Genomic DNA, 21,434 nt, shown 5'->3' with positions numbered 1-21,434 from the left:
CATGACCTGGATGACTGAGAATATCCATAAACACAAATATAAATGAAATTTTATCTAATTTTTCTTGTTTATCTTTTTTGTGAGTTAAAAATTCACAGCACATCTTTTGAAAGCATGTTTATTAACATTTCAATAAATAAATGTTCAGTATCTACCTTGAAGAAAAATGGAGAAAAAAATAGAATCCAGCCTAAATTCCATTGCCAGCAATGGACAAAGGTTAATAAATAGTGTTTGTCTATTAAAAATCTTAAGGTATATGGCAATACAGACTGAAGAAAGCTAATAGGGCTCATCTATATAGGACTAGTTTACGGTACCAAATTCCTAAGACTGTGCCACTTCCAAATCTGTGATTGCATTTTCTACCTCAGAATTCCCTGCATATTGAAAAAGCTAAACTGGAGTAGAAACATCCTTGCATATCATCAAAAACAATAATTGAATCCAGAAAGATGCTGAATTTTATAATAGTTCAGCCCCTGAACTGTGTAATTCTGAATTCTAAAAAGTACAAAAGATCAGACTATAGTATCATTTTTCTAAACATGCTACCTGAATAGAATACTAGAAGCTTGATGTACAACCCTTCTTCACGGAAGAAAATAAGGCCTTCTGTATGGCCTTTTGTATATTATTTCCTCACCAAAAATAGTAATATTGCATTTAGAACAGAATTGTTGTCTAATTTTAGAAAATCTATTGATTTCATTTTAAGAAAGTGAGATGCATCAGTATTGCTTTTCTTTTGGCTCTTATTTCTTGCTTTCTGTTTCATCAGACCACAGACTCCTTTGAGATCCATGAGGAATCAAAAAAGTTACAGAAATTAACTATTTAAATAAAGTGGTAGAATAAAAAAAAATCCTGAATTATCCTCATACTTGCTTCCAAAACTCTTCAAAAAGAACTGGGCCACTTTAGGCCATGCACATCTTATGATTAAAATTGGTGTCAGAGAAACAAATCAACATGTACAATAACAGTGCTTTACAATTAAGTGAGCATATATAGCAGTTAATATACAACAAATAACATTTCCACCTTTAAGGTAAAAAACCATAATTACATAAACAAGCTAACAAATTATGAATTTAATTCTGCTGCTCTTCTAATTTGGGTTAGATTCTTCAGTGCATTTTTGCAGTGTTTTAGAATCCTGAAACGTTTCTGCAAATCTTTCTCTCGCTTTTTCCCAGTTCCTTTTGTTTTGGGTACTGATGATCTGAATCTCTTCAGCAGAAATAGGCATACTTGCACCTAAGCCTGCATGCTTTCTGTGTAACTGAAGTTTGATCTGTTAAACATTGAATTTTTATAAATTAGATTCAATAAATATACATGCTATAATTTTAATTATTTTTTTAGACATGGAAAAACACTGTTGTGTGCAGAACTTGGCTCTTATTACTTTGCTAAAATATTAAGGTACTGTCGGTGTGTATTCATGCTTTGCATATACAAGACCATCTGTCTTTTGGGGCACTAAGACACCCAAAATGGCCAATGGGAAAATATAATAACATATAGAAATATATGGCCTGACATACTTTGTTCTTCTGGCCACATTGTCAAAATATATTCAGGCTATAGAGAGGGAGGGAGGAAGATGGGGAAGTGACACTGCATAGTATACTTATATTTTATCAAGTATATTCCAAGATCAGATATTAATCGATAAATTTCCAGTATATTCAAGCGTCTCTAAGGCTAATTTGCTTTAACAAAAATATGCCATGTCAAATTTCAAGTATATGTTTCAATCAAGTGGACTACTAGTTCACCATTTAATTTTATCATACATGGAAAACTTTCAATTTTCTTAAGACAACTTAATTATGCCTAATGTGAGTTTAGCGGCCACTCTTCAGACACTAAGATTCCCACTTTCCCTCATAATGATCAGGTCTGAACACCTCTGACAAAGCTTTTACAGTTTGAAAGACTTTTTCCAAATGTAACCATCCTTGTGTCTTAATGCTACTTCGGACCAGATTTCTTAATTTCTTAACCCTGTTGCATATCATGTTAGCAAGACAAGCATGCGTATCATGCATGCATATCATGTTTCTTAGGCTTGTTAGTAAGCAGTAAAAATGAAAAGAGAACTGAGAAATTTGAATTTGTTTGCTTTATCAGTTCCAGTAAATGTATTACAGTGCAGAAACTATATCCTTACAAATACAATTTCATATGACATCTGTGCCTAGAACCCTCTGCTTTTAAAGCAAAACTTTACATTTGGTCAAAAATGGCAATTATTCCTAACTCCATATGCCTGTGTGTAGGATTGTGCAAAACATTTGAAAGAGGTATTTTGCAAAGCAAACAATCATGTATAAAGTCAACTTCAATTATTGAAACACCATATATGGTATTTTAAAAGGTTCACACAGATGACTCTGCATGTATACAAATGCACAACTACTTTACTACAGCTGTTAGGAGATAGCTGCACCAACCTTACAAAAAATGGAGCTTTCGTTTTAATGAGTGAAGATATGCTTTGCTATTATTCCTGCACATTGTAAAAGCATCTCATTGGAATAGTTTGCTCATCCAATCACAGATATTTTAATACTGAAGAGGAGTAGGGATTACAAAATGTTGCATGCATGGAACAAGCAATAGTTGTCCAAAGCATGCATTATGTTCAGGCAGAGACTAGAATCTATGCCTGAACATAACATATAACATTCTGAACAGAGCTGTTCTGGTGTGGGAAACAGAAGAAAATACAAAACCATCAATATTTGCACACAACAGCAGTAAAGTGCATGTAATGGAGAATAAGGTGATGAAAAGATGGGATGGGGAGCAAGTAGATAAGGTTGGGTGTGCCATACACAGCAGCAGTGAAAGAGAAGGGAACAAAAGACACTGGGCAAGTAAGGAGGGGCAGATAACAGGTTATGGCAGGAGACTGGTAGCCACAGGTGAAGGAGGGTGCTGGGAGTTCATGAAGAAGGATGGAGGGCAGCCACTTGAATTTATGTGTGGCAGCAGAAAGAAGATAAGCCGAGCATATGGGCACAGGGAACAGGATGGGCAAGACATCATAGTGTACTTGCTTGTAAAACCCTTGAAGTTTTTCCCCAGATGAAACCACAAGCAATTAAAATGCTTATTAGAGTTTCAGCCTGGATAAATCGTGACCTGCTCAGAATTGGCCAGCTGAATTTCTGAACTTCTTGTTGGCAGATATAGAGGCTTAGCAGTACTTGAATAAGCAGTAGTAAATCTTAGGCTCTTCTCCAAAGGAATTATAATGGTAGAAAATATATGCCTCTGATAACCTAGGTAATTAGCGGATTGTATGCCCAAGGTTTTTTGGGGCTAAAATCTAATTTGCCTTAAGCCCTAAGTGGTTATAAGTGTCCTTACTTAACAACCCTAATTGGGACCAGCAACTCCACAGTTAAGCAAAGCCAATGGCTAAATGACTGCAACTGTGCTTTCTGTCTGGAAAGAGACAAAACTAGGCAGTGAAACTTGCACACTTTCAGCTTTTATTTGCCTCCTACCCATTCCACTGCCCTTTGGAAAGGACAGTGGCTGCTTACTGTCTTGTACACACTGAAAACAATGCAATTGTGCCAGCAGTCCAGACTGGGAGCCGCAGGCTTGCTACACAAACAATTTACAGAACAATCTTGAACTAAATACACTCAAAACCATAGAAATGCTGGTAGGTTTTAGGAGAAACCCTCCTATACTACCACCTCTTACAATACTAGACAACACAGTATCAACAGTAGAGACCTTCAAGTTTCTAGGTTCTATCATATCTCAAGACTTAAAATGGACATCTAACGTCAAAAATGTCATCAAAAAAGCACAACAAAGAATGTTCTTTCTGTGCCAACTTAGAAAGCTCAAACTGCCCAAAGAGCTGCTGATTCAGTTCTACAGAGGAATTATTGAGTCTGTCATCTGCACCTCTGTAACTGTCTGGTTTGACTTTGCAACCAAACAAGACAGACACAGACTTCCAACGGATAATTAAAACTGCAGAAAAAACAATTGCTACCAACTGCCTTCCATTGAGGACCTGTATACTGCCCGAGTTAAAAAGAGGGCTGTGAATGTATCTACAGACCCCCTCACATCCTGGACATAAATTGTTTTAATTTCTAACCTCAAAACATTGCTGTAGGGCACTGCACACCAGAACAACTAGACACAAGGACAGTTTTTCCCCGAATGCCATCACTCTGCTAAACAACTAATTCCCACAACACTGTCAAATTACTAAGACTGTATTACTATTATTATTCTCATCCTTCCTAGTACGTATCTCTTCACACTTGATATAACCATGTTGCCTGTAACTTTACAATTTATATTGTTTTGTTTCCTAGTATGATTTGATTGCTAATTAGTAACCTATGACTATCGCTAAGTGTTGTATCTTATGATTCTTGATGAATGTATTTTATTTTTTTTCTTTATGTACACTGAGAGCATATGCAAAGTCCAATCGCACTTGGCCAATAAAGTATTCTATTCTATCCTATCCAATCCAAATCCCTTCTCCAATGTCTCCATTCTGTGAGGGGATGTTGGGAAAGCAAGCAATTTCTGAAGGCAGTTCTTTTCCAGAACTTTCCCCACTTGTAGAAGTGGAGAGATTTCAAGAGGATACAAGTTATTTCAATAATGTAGCTCTCAACTCCAGGCTGGTGGGATTGCTTTTTTTTCAGGGGACAGAAGAGTAAATTGCTTACTCTCTTATAGTCCCTTTCTTTCTGCACTGCAATGAGCTAAAAAATGAAAAAATAAAACCCCACAGATTCAGTAGTGATTATAATTGTGATTATGTGACTGAGGGTTGTAAATAGTTTTAAATTGGCCATAAAGTTATTTTTGCAGCACCACTGTAACTTCAAATGGTCACTGAGCAAGTAGTTGGTGAGTGTGGACTACCTGTATTGACTTTTTATGTAATTCAAAAATTAATTATGATAATTATCAATCAGATTATGTATCTAGTAACTGCCAAACAGTTGATTGTTATCCTGAAGTATCTAAAGGACTATCATATAGAAGGCAAGGCAGAATTATTCAGACTCCTCCAAAAAACAGCATAAAAACCCAACAGGTTTAAATGACAAGGAAGTAGATTTCATTGGACACCAAGAAAAAGTCTTAAGGATAAGAATTAAACAATGGAACAGGCTGCCTCAGGAGAGGATGAGTTGCCCTTTACTGGAGGTTGACCATGTGCTGTTCCAGGTGTGATGGTGCTGGTTTCTTGCACTTGGGGAAGGGGTTGAATGGAGTGATTTCCAAGGGTCCTTTTCAACTCATAATTTGGCATTGCTACTTTCATACCATACTGAGTACCCGTGTGCGCTCAGAAATCCCATATGGTAAGTCTGGAGAGGTTTACAAGATAAGGTGCATTCTACAGCACAAGTGTACTTCAAAATAAATTCTACTGATTTTAACGGTTCTTTTTTGACAAATAAAACAGAATTAATAAGGTATTATTTATATGGGATTGTTCACTGAAAAAAAAAATACCTACCGGATCTTTTATTCCACCACCACTTTTTCCAAGTCCTTCTCCTTTCTTCCATCCCATCTTCTTCAATAGTTTGTGTCCTCTGTTATTCTCACTAATTTCCCTTCAAAAGTAAAACAGCAAATATGGAAATGGTGAGTTGGAATAATAATTGTTTAAATTTTTCAATAATGGAAGAGATCGGGGTTATATTTTACTACTTATTTTGAAAATATATTTATATATAAAATATGCCTTCTTATGCAAGGAAATACCTCAGCATACCAGAGCTAACATACAACTATGACCAAAACAATCAACATCCAGATGAGCAGAGATTAACACCAAGATTAACATTAAAGTAGCAATCGAGAAATAATATCCCGATCAAGGAACTGCCAAACAAGGTAACAGTAACCAGCCCAACCAAATAATCACCAAGACCACTCCCACCAACACTTAACAGGGAAAGCCACTAGCGTATTTATTACCCAAGTTTGGGTAATAAAAGCAAGGAAACAACTAAGCTCAAAGAGCACCAAGAACGCTTCATACAACTACAATATTTTAAAGTGCCAATTATTTTGATCATATTATACCAATCCTGACTTCCAATTAATGCAGATGTCAAATTTTTATCAGACCCAATTTAAAGCAGAAGTCTCCAAACTTGGCAACTTTAAGACTTGTGGACTTCAACTCCCAGAATTCCTCAGCCAGCATAGCATTCTGGGAGTTGAAGTCCACAAGTCTTAAAGTTGCCAAGTATGGGGATCCCTGATTTATATCTACCATAATGTTGATGTATTTTAATCTTCACTGTGACTACAACATTGGTTGTTTTGACTTATTTTAATTTAACATTTGTAATGTGCCAAATTATTTTAGATTTTTTTAGAGAATTGAATTTATGAAGTATTGTATATTAATGTGACACCTAATTATGTAAAATAAAAGAAACCAACTTACACATGTATAGAGGCTGGAGCATCATCTCTATAAAAGGTTCCTTCACTTCCGACTGTTTCACGGCGCTTTCCTGCTCTGTCTTTGTAATTCGGATTTTTTACAACCTTATCAACTTCATAGTCTATATTCTTTTAAAAACAAAAATAAATCTCATAAATTAAGTATACTTTTAAAATACATATATTACATACAGGAAAATGTGGTAAAAATAATGGGGCATGAAAGATCTTAAAAACACTGAATCATTTATATTCTTTTAATTTAGAAAGAAATGACTAGGAGGGATAGAAAATGGCATAGGCTTATAAAGTATGCATAATAAAGGGGAAACAAACATGTTTTTCTTCTTTTTATTTCAGATTCATATTGGAGTAGTTAGTCCTTGACTTATGACCACAATAGAGCCCAAATTTTTGTTGCTAAACAAGACAGTTGTTAAGTGAACTGTGCCCCATTTTGCAACATTTTTTTGCCCCAGGTGCAAAACAAATCACTGCAACTATTAATAGAACCATGTGGTCATTGAGTGAATCTGGCTTCCCCTTTGACTTTGCTTGTCAGAAGTCTAGGAAGCTGAGGTTAGAAAGAGGACCCTGGAACAGGGCAACAGTCATAAATACATGCCAGAGTCAAGCGTCCAAATTCTGATCATGTGACCATGCTACTATAGTCAAAAGTGTGAAAACCAGCTATAAATCACTTTTTCAGTGCTGTTGTAACTTCCAATGGTCATTAAATGAATTGTTAAGAATGACCTGTACACCCGCATAGTTTTTTTAAAAAAAAACCCACTTATTTGTGGGTTTTTGAGAAGGAGCTGCAATAGGAGTTAGGTGTTGGATTAGAAGGGTCTCTTGATTTTATCCAGTAAGTCTGCTTTTACATTCTTAAGTTACTATAAAAATGAACCCCTTTAAAAGGCAATATTATGTTTACAATGATGGTGTGGACACTGTCAGAGCCTTTGCCTGTAACCAGGCAAAAAACACTCCTATAAATTTGTGTTAAATGCTTGCTTAATAAATGGGGTATAATTAATGCATTTATACCCTGCCTTTTATTTGGAAGTTCAGGGCAGTATATCTCCATGACACATAAAATAGCTTGGGTGAGAGAATGACTAATTCAAAATTACTAAATGAGTTCCATGACCGAATAAGGGCTTGAGCGGATGTCTCCACAGTTTCAATCTAGTATGATATCCTGATTCTTATTTATAGTATATCTCATTCTGTATTACAGACCTTGATAACTATCATAACTGAGGTATATCAGAATAGACTAAAAGTCCAAATGCTTAAAAAAAGTTCCAAAATGCATTATCAGTTAAGAATACATTTAAAAATAAATCTACCTGTAAGCCATATTTTACACGTATTTGTTTTAATTCTTTTCTTCTAACTAATTCCTTTTCTTCTTTTGTTAATGCAGGGACAACTGAAATACAAAGGATTTTATCAAATAACAAAACCAGTAACTTACTGCATGTAGATAGGAATCGAATTAGCCATGTTAGACTTACACCTATACCAAGATACTGATCTACCTCATAACACCTTCAATGGCTAAGACCATTAGCGTACATCATTTAGACAAACACCATTAGGTTGAATATTTTGTGCATTAAAAATATAAAAGCTTCAGTACTGAAAAGAACCATTTGCTTTTTAAAATATTAAAAACAATTTTCAGCAAATCTCAGTAACTGCTAAACAGTATTTTCAGTAGTCTGAAAAGAATATGACATCTTATAAATTTAATGTATTAAATAAACCCGTTTTCTTTATCAAGACTCTTAACCATGCAGACTTCATGACTTCAACTTTCTATTATTCTCTTCCTATCCTATCCTGAGTTTTATAATATATTGCCTCATAAAAAGATCTTGAATGTTTATCTTTGGATGGTCCACATATCTATATCTAAGAGTTTTTGAGGCTGACTTACTGATTTTACCCAATTTACTTACTGATTTTGAGTTGAGTTAAACTTAATTATACAATATTATTTTCAATATAATATTTTAACTTTTCCTTAGAAGTTAACCATAATATTTCATTACTTACTAGAAGATTCATTTTTCTTATCAAGGCGAAGATGAGCTCTGACTTGCCCTGGTTCACATCCATCACAGGTTTCACTACCAGGGTGTATATGAAAAGATAGTACAGTTTCTCCAATCTTCACTTCATCACCGTGTTCCAGAACATGGGGCTCACTTTTTGTTTTAGGCTGTAAATAAATGAATATGAGAACTGGAAAGCAGAAAATTAAATGCTAACAAAAGAGCCTGGGACCATTACTTCAGAGAGAAAGGTACAGGGAGGGTAGTTTGTGACACAGCAAAACATGCATTTAGCAGTGTCCCAGCTGAGCAGAAAGGATAGAGAAGTGGCCATTTGAAGTGCTGGGCAAAGCCAGGGATCAACAAAATCAGTCAGGAGCATGTCGCATTGTTATACTCACCTGCAGAATTTGGTTTCCATTAACCACAGTGCCATTCTGACTGCCTTGATCCACAAGAACATAACTTTGCAATTCATGATCGAAGTATACTTCCACATGAAACTAACAGAAAAAATATTTTGATAGCAAGTACATAAATATTGTAAAGCATTTAAAATATAATAAATCAAATTTTTTTCCTGCTGTAATCATCTTTTCAATTTCATAAAAAAACCTTAAGAATTAATTACCTTGCTGACAGAGGCCTCTGGAATCTGCAGGGTATGTTCCATCCCTTTCTCTCTGTAAAAAGAAGTAATTGTTAAAGTCTGTGGATACATGGCATACAAATTCACTCAGAAGCAAGACTAGCCTCAGCAGTCGATGGCAGACTCAAGTCATTGGCAGAATCCCTCATTAGTGAGTATGTCAGCATTCCTTTACTTGCCTGCTGGAAGCCTTTGGGTTACCAGAGGCACACTTTTTAAAAATTACCTTTTGAGAGTTGTAAGTGCATTAGACATATATATAATTCTTTGAATTTTGAGGCTAAAATTATTTTTAGTAAAATAGCACCTTTCATATTAGAAAAGTGAAATGCTGATCTTTTAGTGCTTTTCTATTTGGTTAAATAATGAACGGTACACCCTGGTTCCATCAAAATAGGCTTAGAGAAGGTGCTCTAAAGTTTGCCTGTGTCCAGGTACAAATTGATTTTTTCCCCCACTTCACAGTGAAGCATTTGAATCTAGTTATTTTCATAACTTTCTACAAAACCGTAGTGTAAATCTGAATTAAACAGTGATTTCACCCAACACTGTTAGAAGTGCCCATCAGAACACAGTTATTGGCAATATTGTCCAGAGACATCAAGTAAGTCCATCAGTGGACTTAGAAGGGATTATTATTAGAAAGGAGCAACGTTCAAATAGTCACCACACACACAATGCTGATTTTCTCATATCCAGCAGACCAGATTCAAAAGTCCACCAAAATGGCTTATAGTGAGATGATAAACTAAGAGAAAAGGTGGAAATTACAAAAAAGAAAAAAAAATCCCAACTCCAATGGATGCAAATACCTTTTATACAAGGATAGGAGTCTCTATCTAAGCAGCAGTAAGGAAAGAAAAAAGAAGAAATGTGGACATAACTTGAGGACATTTTTCTTCATCTGTATCTCCTCAGTGCACGTCCTACACACAGTTACATATACATGCATCTGTTTTTGTGTGTGTATTTTAATGAAAATGAAAAAATCTGACTTAACAGTAAATCAGCACATTCATTATAATCAATACATGCACGAAATCAGGTTCATTCAAAATGAAGTCTTAATTAAAGATGATCATTAAAAACATTACAAATATGAATAAACAGGATGGAATTAACAAAGAAATCTAGACATCTAACAATTGTGTGGTACCTTCCAATCGTGGCAGGTTTCACAGCTGTGATGATATATAGAGATCCCATCTGCAGTACTGGTGACCTAATTACAATCACTCTGATACAAGGTGGCCAGATCTTGTCTTCATCTAAATAAATAAATATAAGGCTAAGAAAGAGAAACTTTCCTGTATTATGCAATCTGCATCCCCTAAAGAGAATTAGAAAGCACACTTGATTTTCAGCCATTTATAGATACAAAATGTGCAAAAACTATGTAAAAATTAAAATATGAATAAAGCAACCATCTCTATAAAAGAAAAATTGACAAACTTATTTTCCCAAGATGTAGCCATTAAAGTTGTAGCCAACTTTATACACCTTGGTTACATGCATGTATGGGAAAAGAAGGATTAGTACAATTAAAATAATCTTAGGGTAACTAAAGCAACAGAGAGAACAGGTCATCATTTCAATGTGCTAATCCTAAACTGAAGTCATAATTTTGCTAGATTAAGTGAAAGCAGCAATGAAGAAAGCTGCTGTATTTGACAGGAAAAATTTCTTACGGGAAATGCATTTGTAGGTGTTATACCTCTTGTTAATTTGAACATTCAGCTACATTGCTTCTTAGTTAACATTTAATGGTAGTAATTGAAATATGGATGAACCCTAAGAGTCTATATTTTAGAAGTCAACAAACTAATAAAAGCTGTATAGGTAGTCTTCAACTTACAATAGTTCATTTAGTGACTGTTCAGTTACCATGTTTAGTGACTGAAAAAAGTGACTTATGACTGCTTTCCACACTTACAACCGTTGCAGCATTTCCATGGTCATGTGATCAAAATTCAGATGCTGGGCAACTGACTCACATTTATGACCTTTGCAATGTCCTAGGATCACGTGATCACCTTTTGCGACCTTCTGACAAGCAAAATCAATGGGGAAGCCAAATTCATTTAACAACCATGTTACTAACTTAACAATTGCAGTGATTCACTTAACAGCTGTGGCAATGAAGGCCATAAAATGGGCCAAAATTCACAAATGTCTCACGACATAAATTTTTAGCTCAATTGTGGTCATAAATCAAAGACTACTTCGATTGTCTTATTTTTCTGGAGCAGTCTGGAACAAAACAGAAGTTATGCTTTTTCTCAGCAGCAGACTAAATGTTATTGAACTTTTTGTGAAGTTTAAATACTTTTTAAAGAGTATTACCACCTTAATATCATAATTTATATCAATAAGCATCTTATATCCACGTGTAAAAAGTTTTTCTGAACATGTGTTTTCAAGTCCATGTTTACTTTTTTCTATCAAAATCCATGTAAACAACAATATACACAGTAGGTTTTTACTTGATATATTTTTCTCCTTATGGATTCATAAGCAAGACATTGGGTTATTTTATAGACTTCACTGAAGAGCCTGATTTTGACAGTTTTGCATTCAAATGTGTATAATTCAATTTTCTGACAATTATTTTTTTATCGTTCCCAATCTGCAAATATTATTCCTAAATATCCTTTATAAAAACCTTTAATTCACCTTCACTGTCCATATCTTCTGAATTTTCAGTTTCTTCACTTGTCACTTCATTTTCATTGCTATATTCCTCCTGTTCAGTGTCTGTGATTTCACCTTCTTCTGGTTCACTTTCTGTATCTGTTTTACTGTCTTCTATACTAGCAGTAAACTCTGAGTTTATACTACTTCCATTGGCAGTAACTGATTCCTTAGTCTTTTGAGTGCTTCTTGTATCAACATCCACTTTAGCCTTTTTCACATCTGGAAATTTTTCCTCTCCTGGAGAACTTGGTTCATTAGGGGCAAAAAGGCAATTCAGATTGCTAGATGATTTTTGCTCCTCTGTATTCAGAATCTGAAGATTTATAGAAAAAGGAATGTAGTTAAATTTTAAAATTACACACACACACAAACACAGTATATAGCATGACAATGAGAAATAACTTTGTCTGCTTTAACAATTATGGCAAAATATAATGGTTGCATTCTCTTACTACTGTCAACACTTTTTTTCTTTTTTAAACAAATTGTGCCTTGCACTTGGGGATGTCACTTTCCTCCTAGCTTTCTGCCCCCAATGCATTCCCTATATTTTCCTTTCATTCAGTAGTCTGTTAGAATATCTGGCCAACTAAGCATCATTTCTAAATTCTGTCAATAAACCCAGGAAAAACAGTTATAATTTGTTTTCATCTCAACAATCTCTTAATTTCTTTTCTTAGGAAAAAAACATACAGCTCCAACTTAATTACTTGACCAAAGAGAAGGACAAGACCAATTGTTTCTTTTACAGAAGTGAATCTATTACATTCTGGATAGAATTGTCAGGATAGTTTTTTATGGGAGAAAGACTGTCAACCATTGTTTTGTCAATTCTTTGTTAGTTTTATGATTATCTACCTATATACTACTAAAACTCTTATTCCCATAATCTTTAACTGGACAACATGCTGCATTTTGTCAACAGTTTTCAACCAAGGTACCTCAGATGGCTAACTTATAAAATGCATCCAAAATCCAGGACCTATAATTCCCAAAGGAAAGAAATTGTGCCTCTTTCAGCGCTGCTGGGTTGCTGCTAATTTATTTTATATTCACTTTTATGGATACGAATTCTTACAATGAAGCCATAAGCAATTTAAGTTCCTTGTTTTATCTTTTTGTTGTCAGTTGTGAAGTCATGTACGACCATCGCGACCACATGGACAACGTTCCTCCAGGCCTTTCTGTCCTCTACCATCTTCTGGAGTCCATTTAAGTTCACGCCTACTGCTTCAGTGAGTCCATCCTTTTTTATCTACCACTTGTTATCTATCACTCATTTTACTTATTGTTAAGGCCAAAAATTACTTACCTCAAAGCAGAAGCACCCTCAAAGCAGAAGATGCATAATTTAGGACAAAGTGTAATATATAGAGCCCATAAGTGTATTTTGTAAATTATCTGTAGGAACAGATAATTTCTGATTTACACCTAAATAACCTGCCTTAATCTATCTAAAGGCAAAAAAGCAAGTAATAAATCAAATTTCCTCCCAATGATCAGTATAAAATTTTTTTATTCATCAAAATAATTTTATTGGGAAGTACGGCTTATTGGGGGGCATAGTCCAACTGAGTATTCCAGTTCCAATTGGCTTTGAGATAATCAGAAGAAAAGCCACATATGATGCTTCACTGAATTATTGTGACATCAAATATACAATAACTGTTGCCATAACTGCTCTGTATTTCAAATTATAATCACCATATTTTCCTGAAGGGAAGACTTTTTTTCTCAAATTATTATCTGTGGAAGGGCAAATTCAACTGAGTCAATAATACACTTTGGAGTAAGAGCCACTGAATTCAGTGGATCTTATTCCATAGTAAGCATAGGTTTTTTATGCTTTCAGTTCAGAAGGAAGGTCTCTACTGATCCAGTTCAACTATAGAAGGATCCCAATTTCCACACATACACCCCAAATAAATGGGTATAAGCATCCAGTCTGAACATAACAGCAATTTACACATACTCACTTAGCAAAAAGAGTCAGAATTAAATAGGGCTAACTAAACATGCAAGATTTATGCCTGCTGAACACAAGTTTCTCTCAGAGCACGGATGCCTGTGTGAGTGAACAACACAATTGCTCAGATATATATACATACACAGGAGGTAAATAAATGTTACCAACAGGAAATATTATTTTACTGCATTTAATTATCATTTGATTATTATACTAATGCACCACAAGCTGCCTTTTGGCTAAAAATCTAACTAAAAATCATTTGCTAAGTAAATACCTTGTGCTCATTTGTCCTAGAGCAATCTGCATCTTTTCGTTTCTTTTTACTTTTTCTGTCTCTGTTGCTCTGAAGAGTTTCAGTTCCATATGACTGCAGATCCACTCGAGAGTGGAACTGGTATCGGCCACTTTCAACATCACAGTAGTAGTAAATTCCAGTGGTTGGATCATAATACAGCTGATTTTCCTTTAATAAAGTTAAATATGCATCATAGCTTCACATCTGGTATTTTATACAAGTTACCATGTAGTTTGACAGATATATACTAAAACAACACTTGGTAATACATTTGATAAAAATACTTTGCAAGAGATATAATCCATAAAAGCATTTTATTTTTAAAATGATGTCATTTGATTCAAACAATTCTTCTGCTTTCCCTCACTGTATATATCCTTTCTGGACAATTGTGGATACTGTGGAACAATTTCCTTTCTGGACAATTGTGGACACTCTGGAACAAGGTCTGCAATACTATATACAATGTGTGTGGTGGAGAGGGAGGCATAAAATAAGTCTTGTTATCTCTGCAAAAACCGATCTATATAATTATAATTATATTAAAGTTAATATAATTAACTTTAATTCCAGAAGTGCAAGTAAAGTAATGGCAACATTCCTACTTTTGTTTGTGTAACACATATCACTCTTTTGTTTGTGTAACACATTTGTTTGTGTAACACATATCACTCTTTTTGTCTTCTATCTGTATGAATTACTGTAATTTACATGACTGTTCTTTAAAATCATATATAAACAATTACTGTATATCATATAGTAATTTCACTACCTGTATAAACAGCTTTCACAATAGAATTCAAAGAACTAGTTTTCATAAAGCCCTTTGTAGCTCAAATATCTACAAAACCATTTATCTCAGACAGATTCTGTCTGCCCAATCCAAGTGAATACCTGGAACAGATTGCCCCCTAAGGCAAGGATTGTTTCTACTATCATCGACTTTTGGAAGCTTATAAAAACTTGGGAATTTTAGAAGGCCTCTAAGGCCTAATTGGTATGGAATTGCTGGCACCAAATGTGTAACTGTTAAGTATAATACCATCCTTCCTGCAGTTTTTTGTACTTTTGTTTACGTTGACTGTGTCATTCAAAGAAAAAAATGTGAAGAGGAAAGGACAAAGAAACAAAGAGACAAAGAAAAAGCCATTACTTTACTTGCACTTCATCTCTTATTTTTTGTGTCCCTCCACCCCCATTTACTATATTTTTTCTTTGAATGTATTTCTTATTATATGTACATATCTTTGTACACTTCTTAGAATCCTTCAAGTTGGAAATGGGTACATCTTTGTAAATAAAGCTTTATTATTAAAACAAGTCTGAATTTTTTTGCCATCTATTCAACATTTTTGGATGAATTAACTTTTCATGTAAAATTTAAATGTAAATGTAAATGTAAATTTAGCACAATTCTGGATGCTATATTTCAGTATTTTAGTTTCTGTATTTCCAGGTTTTTGTTATAATTAATTCAATGAAAATCAGTACTTTATTTGGCATTGTTAAGTTAGTCCTAAAATATACATTTAAGAATGTTTAATTGACACTGTTACATTAAACTCTTCTTCTGATTGCATCGCTGATCCCAGAATATGAGTATTACGTGGGATCACCCTACTGGAATTCAATGCCCCTCTGCCTTCTGTAATCCAAAGCAATCCAACATGCCACTTTAAGGGGGGGGGACAATTCATGAATTATGCATTTGTAGAGGCCCTTGAAAATATTCTCTAGTATCTGCTGAAACAAATTTCAGAGGCATGTCACCCCATATGTATTCTCATAATACTTTTACAATCCCTCCTTTTCACAAACCAAGATACACAAGCCCTGTTTTTAGTCAACCCATTTTGTTAAATAGAACTACTGATTACTTTCAAAACAAACATGCTTAATTTGATGATTTGCTATTATATTCTAATAGTTAAAATTTACTCATAAGAACATACTTTAGGTGAACAATGAAAACTTCAATGTAAAAATACTTTACCGAATTATAATAGAATCCAGTGCTATGGTCATAATATAATCCAGTATTTTCGTCATATGTAAATCCTGTTTGTGATACAGCAGCTTCCGCAGCAGCTCTCAGACTTTCTGCTAATGTGCCTTCTGTTAATGAAACATCTTTTGATTTCTAGAATTAAGAAATACAATAGAACATGATAAATTATGTTATATAGTATATTGCAACTTTTATTTTGCAAACTTTATTTTATATTAACTTTATAAAGGATTCACCAAACTAAGTTTAGATTTCATTCTATATGATAGATTTAGTTCCATATGTTCATTCCAAAGTATTATCTGCTAAATTTATTAGCTTGTAAGAGCAACCAATTTCATGTTTTTATTATAAATTATTTGTGAGTGATTCTCTAACATAACACAGTAATGTGTGGATTATATCTTATCTTTTTTAAAAGATAGATGTTCCATATAAAATATTTTTAAAATACTAACAAAAGAGTTGTACAAACTTGTAGAAAAGTGAACTGTAAAAAAGATGTTTATTTTACAGAATAAAATATTTTAAAATTACTCCAAACTTTTCTGTTTGTAATTCTTAGAAGTCTCCCGAATCACACAAATAAAATTCAGTGGCAGATTCCCAAATAGTTTTATTCATAGTTTTCTGCTAAGTTCCAAAAGACTAGAAAGTAGAGAGTGTTGCTAAAATTAACTCCATCCATTTGTGAAATGAACTGATGTTATTGCTGAACTCACTAAAAATAGAATTTTAAAAAATATTTCATCTCTTCATTACTAACCATTGCCTATGCAGACACAATCCCTCCACAATTAAAATAGACTATAAGGCTATTTTAAGATTATAGCAATAATGATCAATATGGAGGGAAGATGCACAGTGGTATGTGTTTCATCCATGATAATACACAACTACAATTAAAAGAGATTTTAAGTTTATTTAGAGAAACATTTTTTTTTCATGCATCATTTTTTTCTTGTTTTCCTCCCCAAAAACTAGGTGTGCCTTAACTTCCGGAGCATCTTATAGTGCAAAAAATATAGTATTTTAAAAGATGTTAGAAAAATGACATGAACAATGAAATATGTCACAAACAATTTTTGGATGAAAACATATATAAATTTGACAAATAAGTGGTCTTACCTGCACATTATTTAATATGTTGCCCTGTTCCTCAAGCTCATCGTGCTGTCTGTCTTTAACATCTAAATGATTGTCTACTTGTAAATGATCTGTACAATTTGAGTTCAATATTTCATTATTGTTATTTGGCTGCACTGGTTCACTGGATAATTCAGAACAGTTGTAATAATTATGATAGTAATAATCTGTTAAAAATTAGAGTGAAGAGTTAGAAAAACTATTTTACATACAAGACAATAGTCATTTTATTGATATATATATACATATTTCCCATTTCCTAGTGTTCATGCATTAAAGTCCATCACAATTTAAATACCAAAGTAAGATTCTATTGACTTCTAAGAAGGAGGCTTTTAGTTCTCAATTTAATTTCTACTGCATTATTTAATCACAAAATAATAATGTACAGTAATTTGGTATTTATAAACCCGCTTGGAAATCTTTATAGTCTTTTAATCTTTTAAGACAAGATAGACAGACAGATATAGATACACACACAAACACACATATAAATAGCACCAAAGCATGCAAAAAATACAGACTTTTGTTAATCTGGCTTTGCTAGGGCTCTGTATAATATTGAGACTATTGACCCTTCTAGAGTATTCAAAGATACACAAGAAAACTATACAGACATTCCAATAATTGTGAACACCTAAAAGTGTATTTTTCCTCAGTGGATTTGCTTTAACCCAAACATTGGTTTTGATAGCAATTGATTTTGATAGCTTCTCTTGGTAGGTAGAAGCTAGGGGATAAGCAAATAGGAATGTTACATTTATTACACATTTATGTTTTAGTTTTAAAACTATATTATTATGAATCTTTACTGTTGGACAAAATATTAAACCCAAAGATATAACAGGGATTAATAATGAATTTATATAGCCAAATAGATAATTAAAAAAGCAGGGTTGATTTTGATTGGTTCAAATTGTATCATATCTAGTTACTTGATTGAACTTTTGTCATTATAGCTGGTAATGATAAGAACTGTAATTTTAAACACATTAAACTTGCTTTTACTTTCTCTTCCCCCCCACACACACACGATCCCTTTTTTCTTTTCAACTAATGTACGTATTTCAGTCTGTAATGGGAAGTATTCTGTCTTATGATTCACTTGCTGAATAAAAAGAGATAGAATAACTCTACAAATTCTTCCTTACAAAGTTTCCTTTATTGGATTATATTAGGTATCCTCAAGGTGACTCACAGTTATGTTGAGATGCATCTAATGTCCAATTCTTTGCATAGTTGAAATCATAGTGTAAATGATATTAATCTTTCTATCCCATAGTCGCAGAGGCAGGGGGTAAAGCTGCCACCATGAGTCTGTGTTCAGGCAAGAGTGAGGGAGCCTCCCCCAACCCAACAAGAGTCAATTTAGTGACCAATCGGGTTTACAGATGTGGCCAAATGACATGGACTACATTTCCCAGGATACCTTAACTACATTTACCATGATGCACTACCTTAAGGGGACAGCTCTCAAATCCTAACTATCCCAAATCCCATTAACTCTAAACTGTCTGGACAGCACAGGAAGTAATTATTTAAATATTGTTCTTAAGTTACACTGGAAGCTTATTGTCTAAATAATTTCATAACAAGGTTTTTAATAATGCCGACTGTAATAATCCAACTTGGAACATTTTCTATTGGTTAGGACAAAATACTTTATCAGCAAGGCAAACATAACAGGCATGTATCAGTATCAAATAGTCACAAGATTATTTTGAATCTAATAAAGGAGAATATTTGTAGCTCAGGGTTGAAATATGAGTTCCTTGTTGTTCTCTGAGCTTGGTTGTTTTTTTGCAGACATTTCATTACCCAAACTAGGTTAACATCATCAGTGCTAGCAAACAATGCTAGAAAACCACCAAGAGAGCAATGACCCCTTATTTTGAATCTTCATAGGATTTCTATTATTTCCTATTACCTGTGTATAACCATGCAGCAGAGTCTTCAGTTTGCACTTCTACAGTAAATGTTTTCTTCTCATTTCTTTCACCATTGCTGACTTTACCAAGTTTTTCAACCTACAAAGTAAAATAAGCAGTTAAAAATTAAACCCACAACATAGATTAGTATGATGTATTAAAAAAAAGATATTTCAAATTGACCCTCTTTTGTATAGAAAGGGGGGAAAGTGTTGCTGGGTGTGCATGTTAATTTGACTGTCAGACAAAATTTAATACTTTCAGATAAATACATTCTATTGAATTACTAGCACTTAGAAATTGACCACTGAACAACCGAAACGGGTTTTCCATGCTCTGCTTAACAGTAATGGGGTTGCCCCTCATCCCTGGAAAGGTACATTTATGGCATATAGTTCTAATGTTACTTGCAATATAAGAAAGAGTTGCTTACAGAGGTGGATTAGAAAATTATAGTCAAACTTAATTGAAACTTTATTTGTATATATAAGCTGTTGTGTATATAATATTTTTATTGTTTGGTGCTTCTTTTTTGCATTTGTCTTTGTGTCTATTCTCTTTAATTAAAGGGAGGAGGAAATTAAAAACTGAGCCCAAAACAAAACCTTGTAAGATATCAGCTTCCACCTATTGAATTTGCTTATCAGAAGTCCCTGGAAGGTCACTAAAGGTGACTGCATGAACCTAGGACACTACAACTTTTGCAAATGTAAATGTGGATTGCCACATGCTTGACTTTTGATCACGACAGGGATTCTGCAGTAGTCATAAGTGCAAGGATCGGTTGCCAGTCATTTTTTACAGCAGCATCGTAATTTCAAATGGTCATTGAATGAAATCAAACACTACCTGTAATTCATCCTTCATCCATCACACTGGCTTGCTTCCCCCCCCTCTTTTTAATAGATTTTTATTGTTCCGTGGCTCTGAAAGACTACTGAGAGTCCTTAACCAATCTTCTGAACTATGTGAGAGAACTTATGTCTAAGCCTTCCTTCCTCTGGAATACAACAAGTATTAGGGATAGATAGATAGATCATAAAGTGTGGGGGAGGGATGTATGTAGCCACCAAGATCTGAAGGCATTTAATCAGTCAACAGGGCAACTGCAAGCCAGAAATAAATACAGAGCAGCTGCCATGTTGAGAGAAGGTTGGCTGATGCTAAGCTAGGATCTAAGGAGGGAAAACTTGGGGAAAGCTGGACTAGGACAGTTCAAGTGAAGCCCAACATTTTTTCCAGACTCTACTCCCTGGCAGGGAAACGAAGTAGAGCTAGCTGAGGCGCAGGGTTCCCTTCTGTCCCTATCCAAGGCCTGGCAGTGGACAGAGGACCTCGTCCCTTCAACAGAGGCGACGAAGAAGCGACTCCACGGGTTCCAGCTGCGCGGTTAAGGAGTGCAGCCCCAGCAGAGCGACTGCCTGTCCCCGAGAAGCCGGCCGGAGTGAAAAGGCGCAAGAGCCGCGGGGCCTCCCCGAACAGCTCCCGCCAGAGCGCCTCACCTGCCTCCGTAACTTGGCCGCGCAGGCCTGGGCTTGGAAGCGCCGCTTCTTTTCCCGCTCAAGCCGGCGCCGGCAGGCGCTCAACTCCGCTTCCAGCGCAGCCACTTTCTCCTGCAGGGAAGCCGCCGGGGACTCGCCGGCCGCCTCGGCCATCCCGCCTCTCCCTGCGAGGAGGCGCGGCGGCTGCTCAGCGATCAGCCGGGCAGGCGGAGGAGCAGCGACCTCGGCGCCTGTTCAGCAGCGCCGCCGCCGGTGCCTTTGCAACGTCCCTCGCGCCCATCGCAGCCGCGACAGCCCCCGCCGCCGTCTCCCGCCCTTCGCGGGTCTTCCTCCCTCAGAAAAACATAACAAAATTCGTCGGGGATTATGGGCGGCCTCGTCGCTCTTCCTGAGAAGGGAGGAAGTGACGCCTTACTGCGCCAAAAGGGGATCGGATCGGCTGCGTCTTCTCCCGGCCTGCATTTTTTGGTGGGCGTGGAAAGTATTTGTCCGTCCCTCACTTTTTAGGGCTGGAGTCCTAAAGGTCTGTTTTTTTCTCTCTCAAGAGCCAACTGGACTTTCTGGGTTTTTCTTTGAAGACTTTCGCTTCTCGCTTCTTCAGCTCTTCAGCTTTCAAAAGCGAAAGTCTTCAAAGAAAAAGTCCAATTGCCTCTTGAAGAAAAGGGAAAAAAAGCTTTGGGACAACCATGACCCGGATGACTGA

The 21,434-nt window shown here is 35.3% G+C and overlaps 1 protein-coding gene across 1 annotated transcript; it reads right to left on the bottom strand.

Annotated features, from left to right (window-relative positions):
* Positions 1-102: 102 nt before the first annotated feature.
* On the bottom strand, positions 103-21,210 carry AGGF1 (angiogenic factor with G-patch and FHA domains 1). The gene is made up of 14 exons (XM_026670601.2): positions 20,732-21,210; positions 19,229-19,328; positions 17,284-17,468; positions 16,141-16,287; positions 14,127-14,315; positions 11,863-12,196; positions 10,346-10,457; positions 9,172-9,223; positions 8,942-9,043; positions 8,542-8,707; positions 7,830-7,912; positions 6,476-6,603; positions 5,531-5,630; positions 103-1,297 (listed from the first exon to the last, which is right to left on the bottom strand). Exons 1-14 carry the CDS (start codon positions 20,882-20,884, stop codon positions 1,112-1,114), a joined length of 2,037 nt encoding a protein of 678 aa, XP_026526386.2. The 5' UTR covers positions 20,885-21,210; the 3' UTR covers positions 103-1,111.
* Positions 21,211-21,434: the final 224 nt, after the last annotated feature.

This window comes from Notechis scutatus, chromosome 2 (genome assembly GCF_049901735.1).
Source record: "Notechis scutatus isolate UNSWTSFEM ecotype Mainland chromosome 2, rNotScu1.2, whole genome shotgun sequence".
Lineage (NCBI taxonomy): Eukaryota > Metazoa > Chordata > Lepidosauria > Squamata > Elapidae > Notechis > Notechis scutatus.
Note: the sequence above shows the minus strand (reverse complement) of the source record. Positions and strands in the feature narration are given on the sequence as shown.

Bases quoted from the DNA above. Each gene is read 5' to 3' on its own strand.
- AGGF1 (XM_026670601.2), bottom strand. From the start codon at position 20,884: ATGGCCGAGGCGGCCGGCGAGTCCCCGGCGGCTTCCCTGCAGGAGAAA. The intron at 17,469-19,228 runs GTAATAGGAAAT...AATTTTTAACAG, and splicing joins TGCTGCATGGTTATACACAG to ATTATTACTATCATAATTAT. The intron at 6,604-7,829 runs GTAGATTTATTT...TGTTTTTAAAAG, and splicing joins GTGTAAAATATGGCTTACAG to AATATAGACTATGAAGTTGA.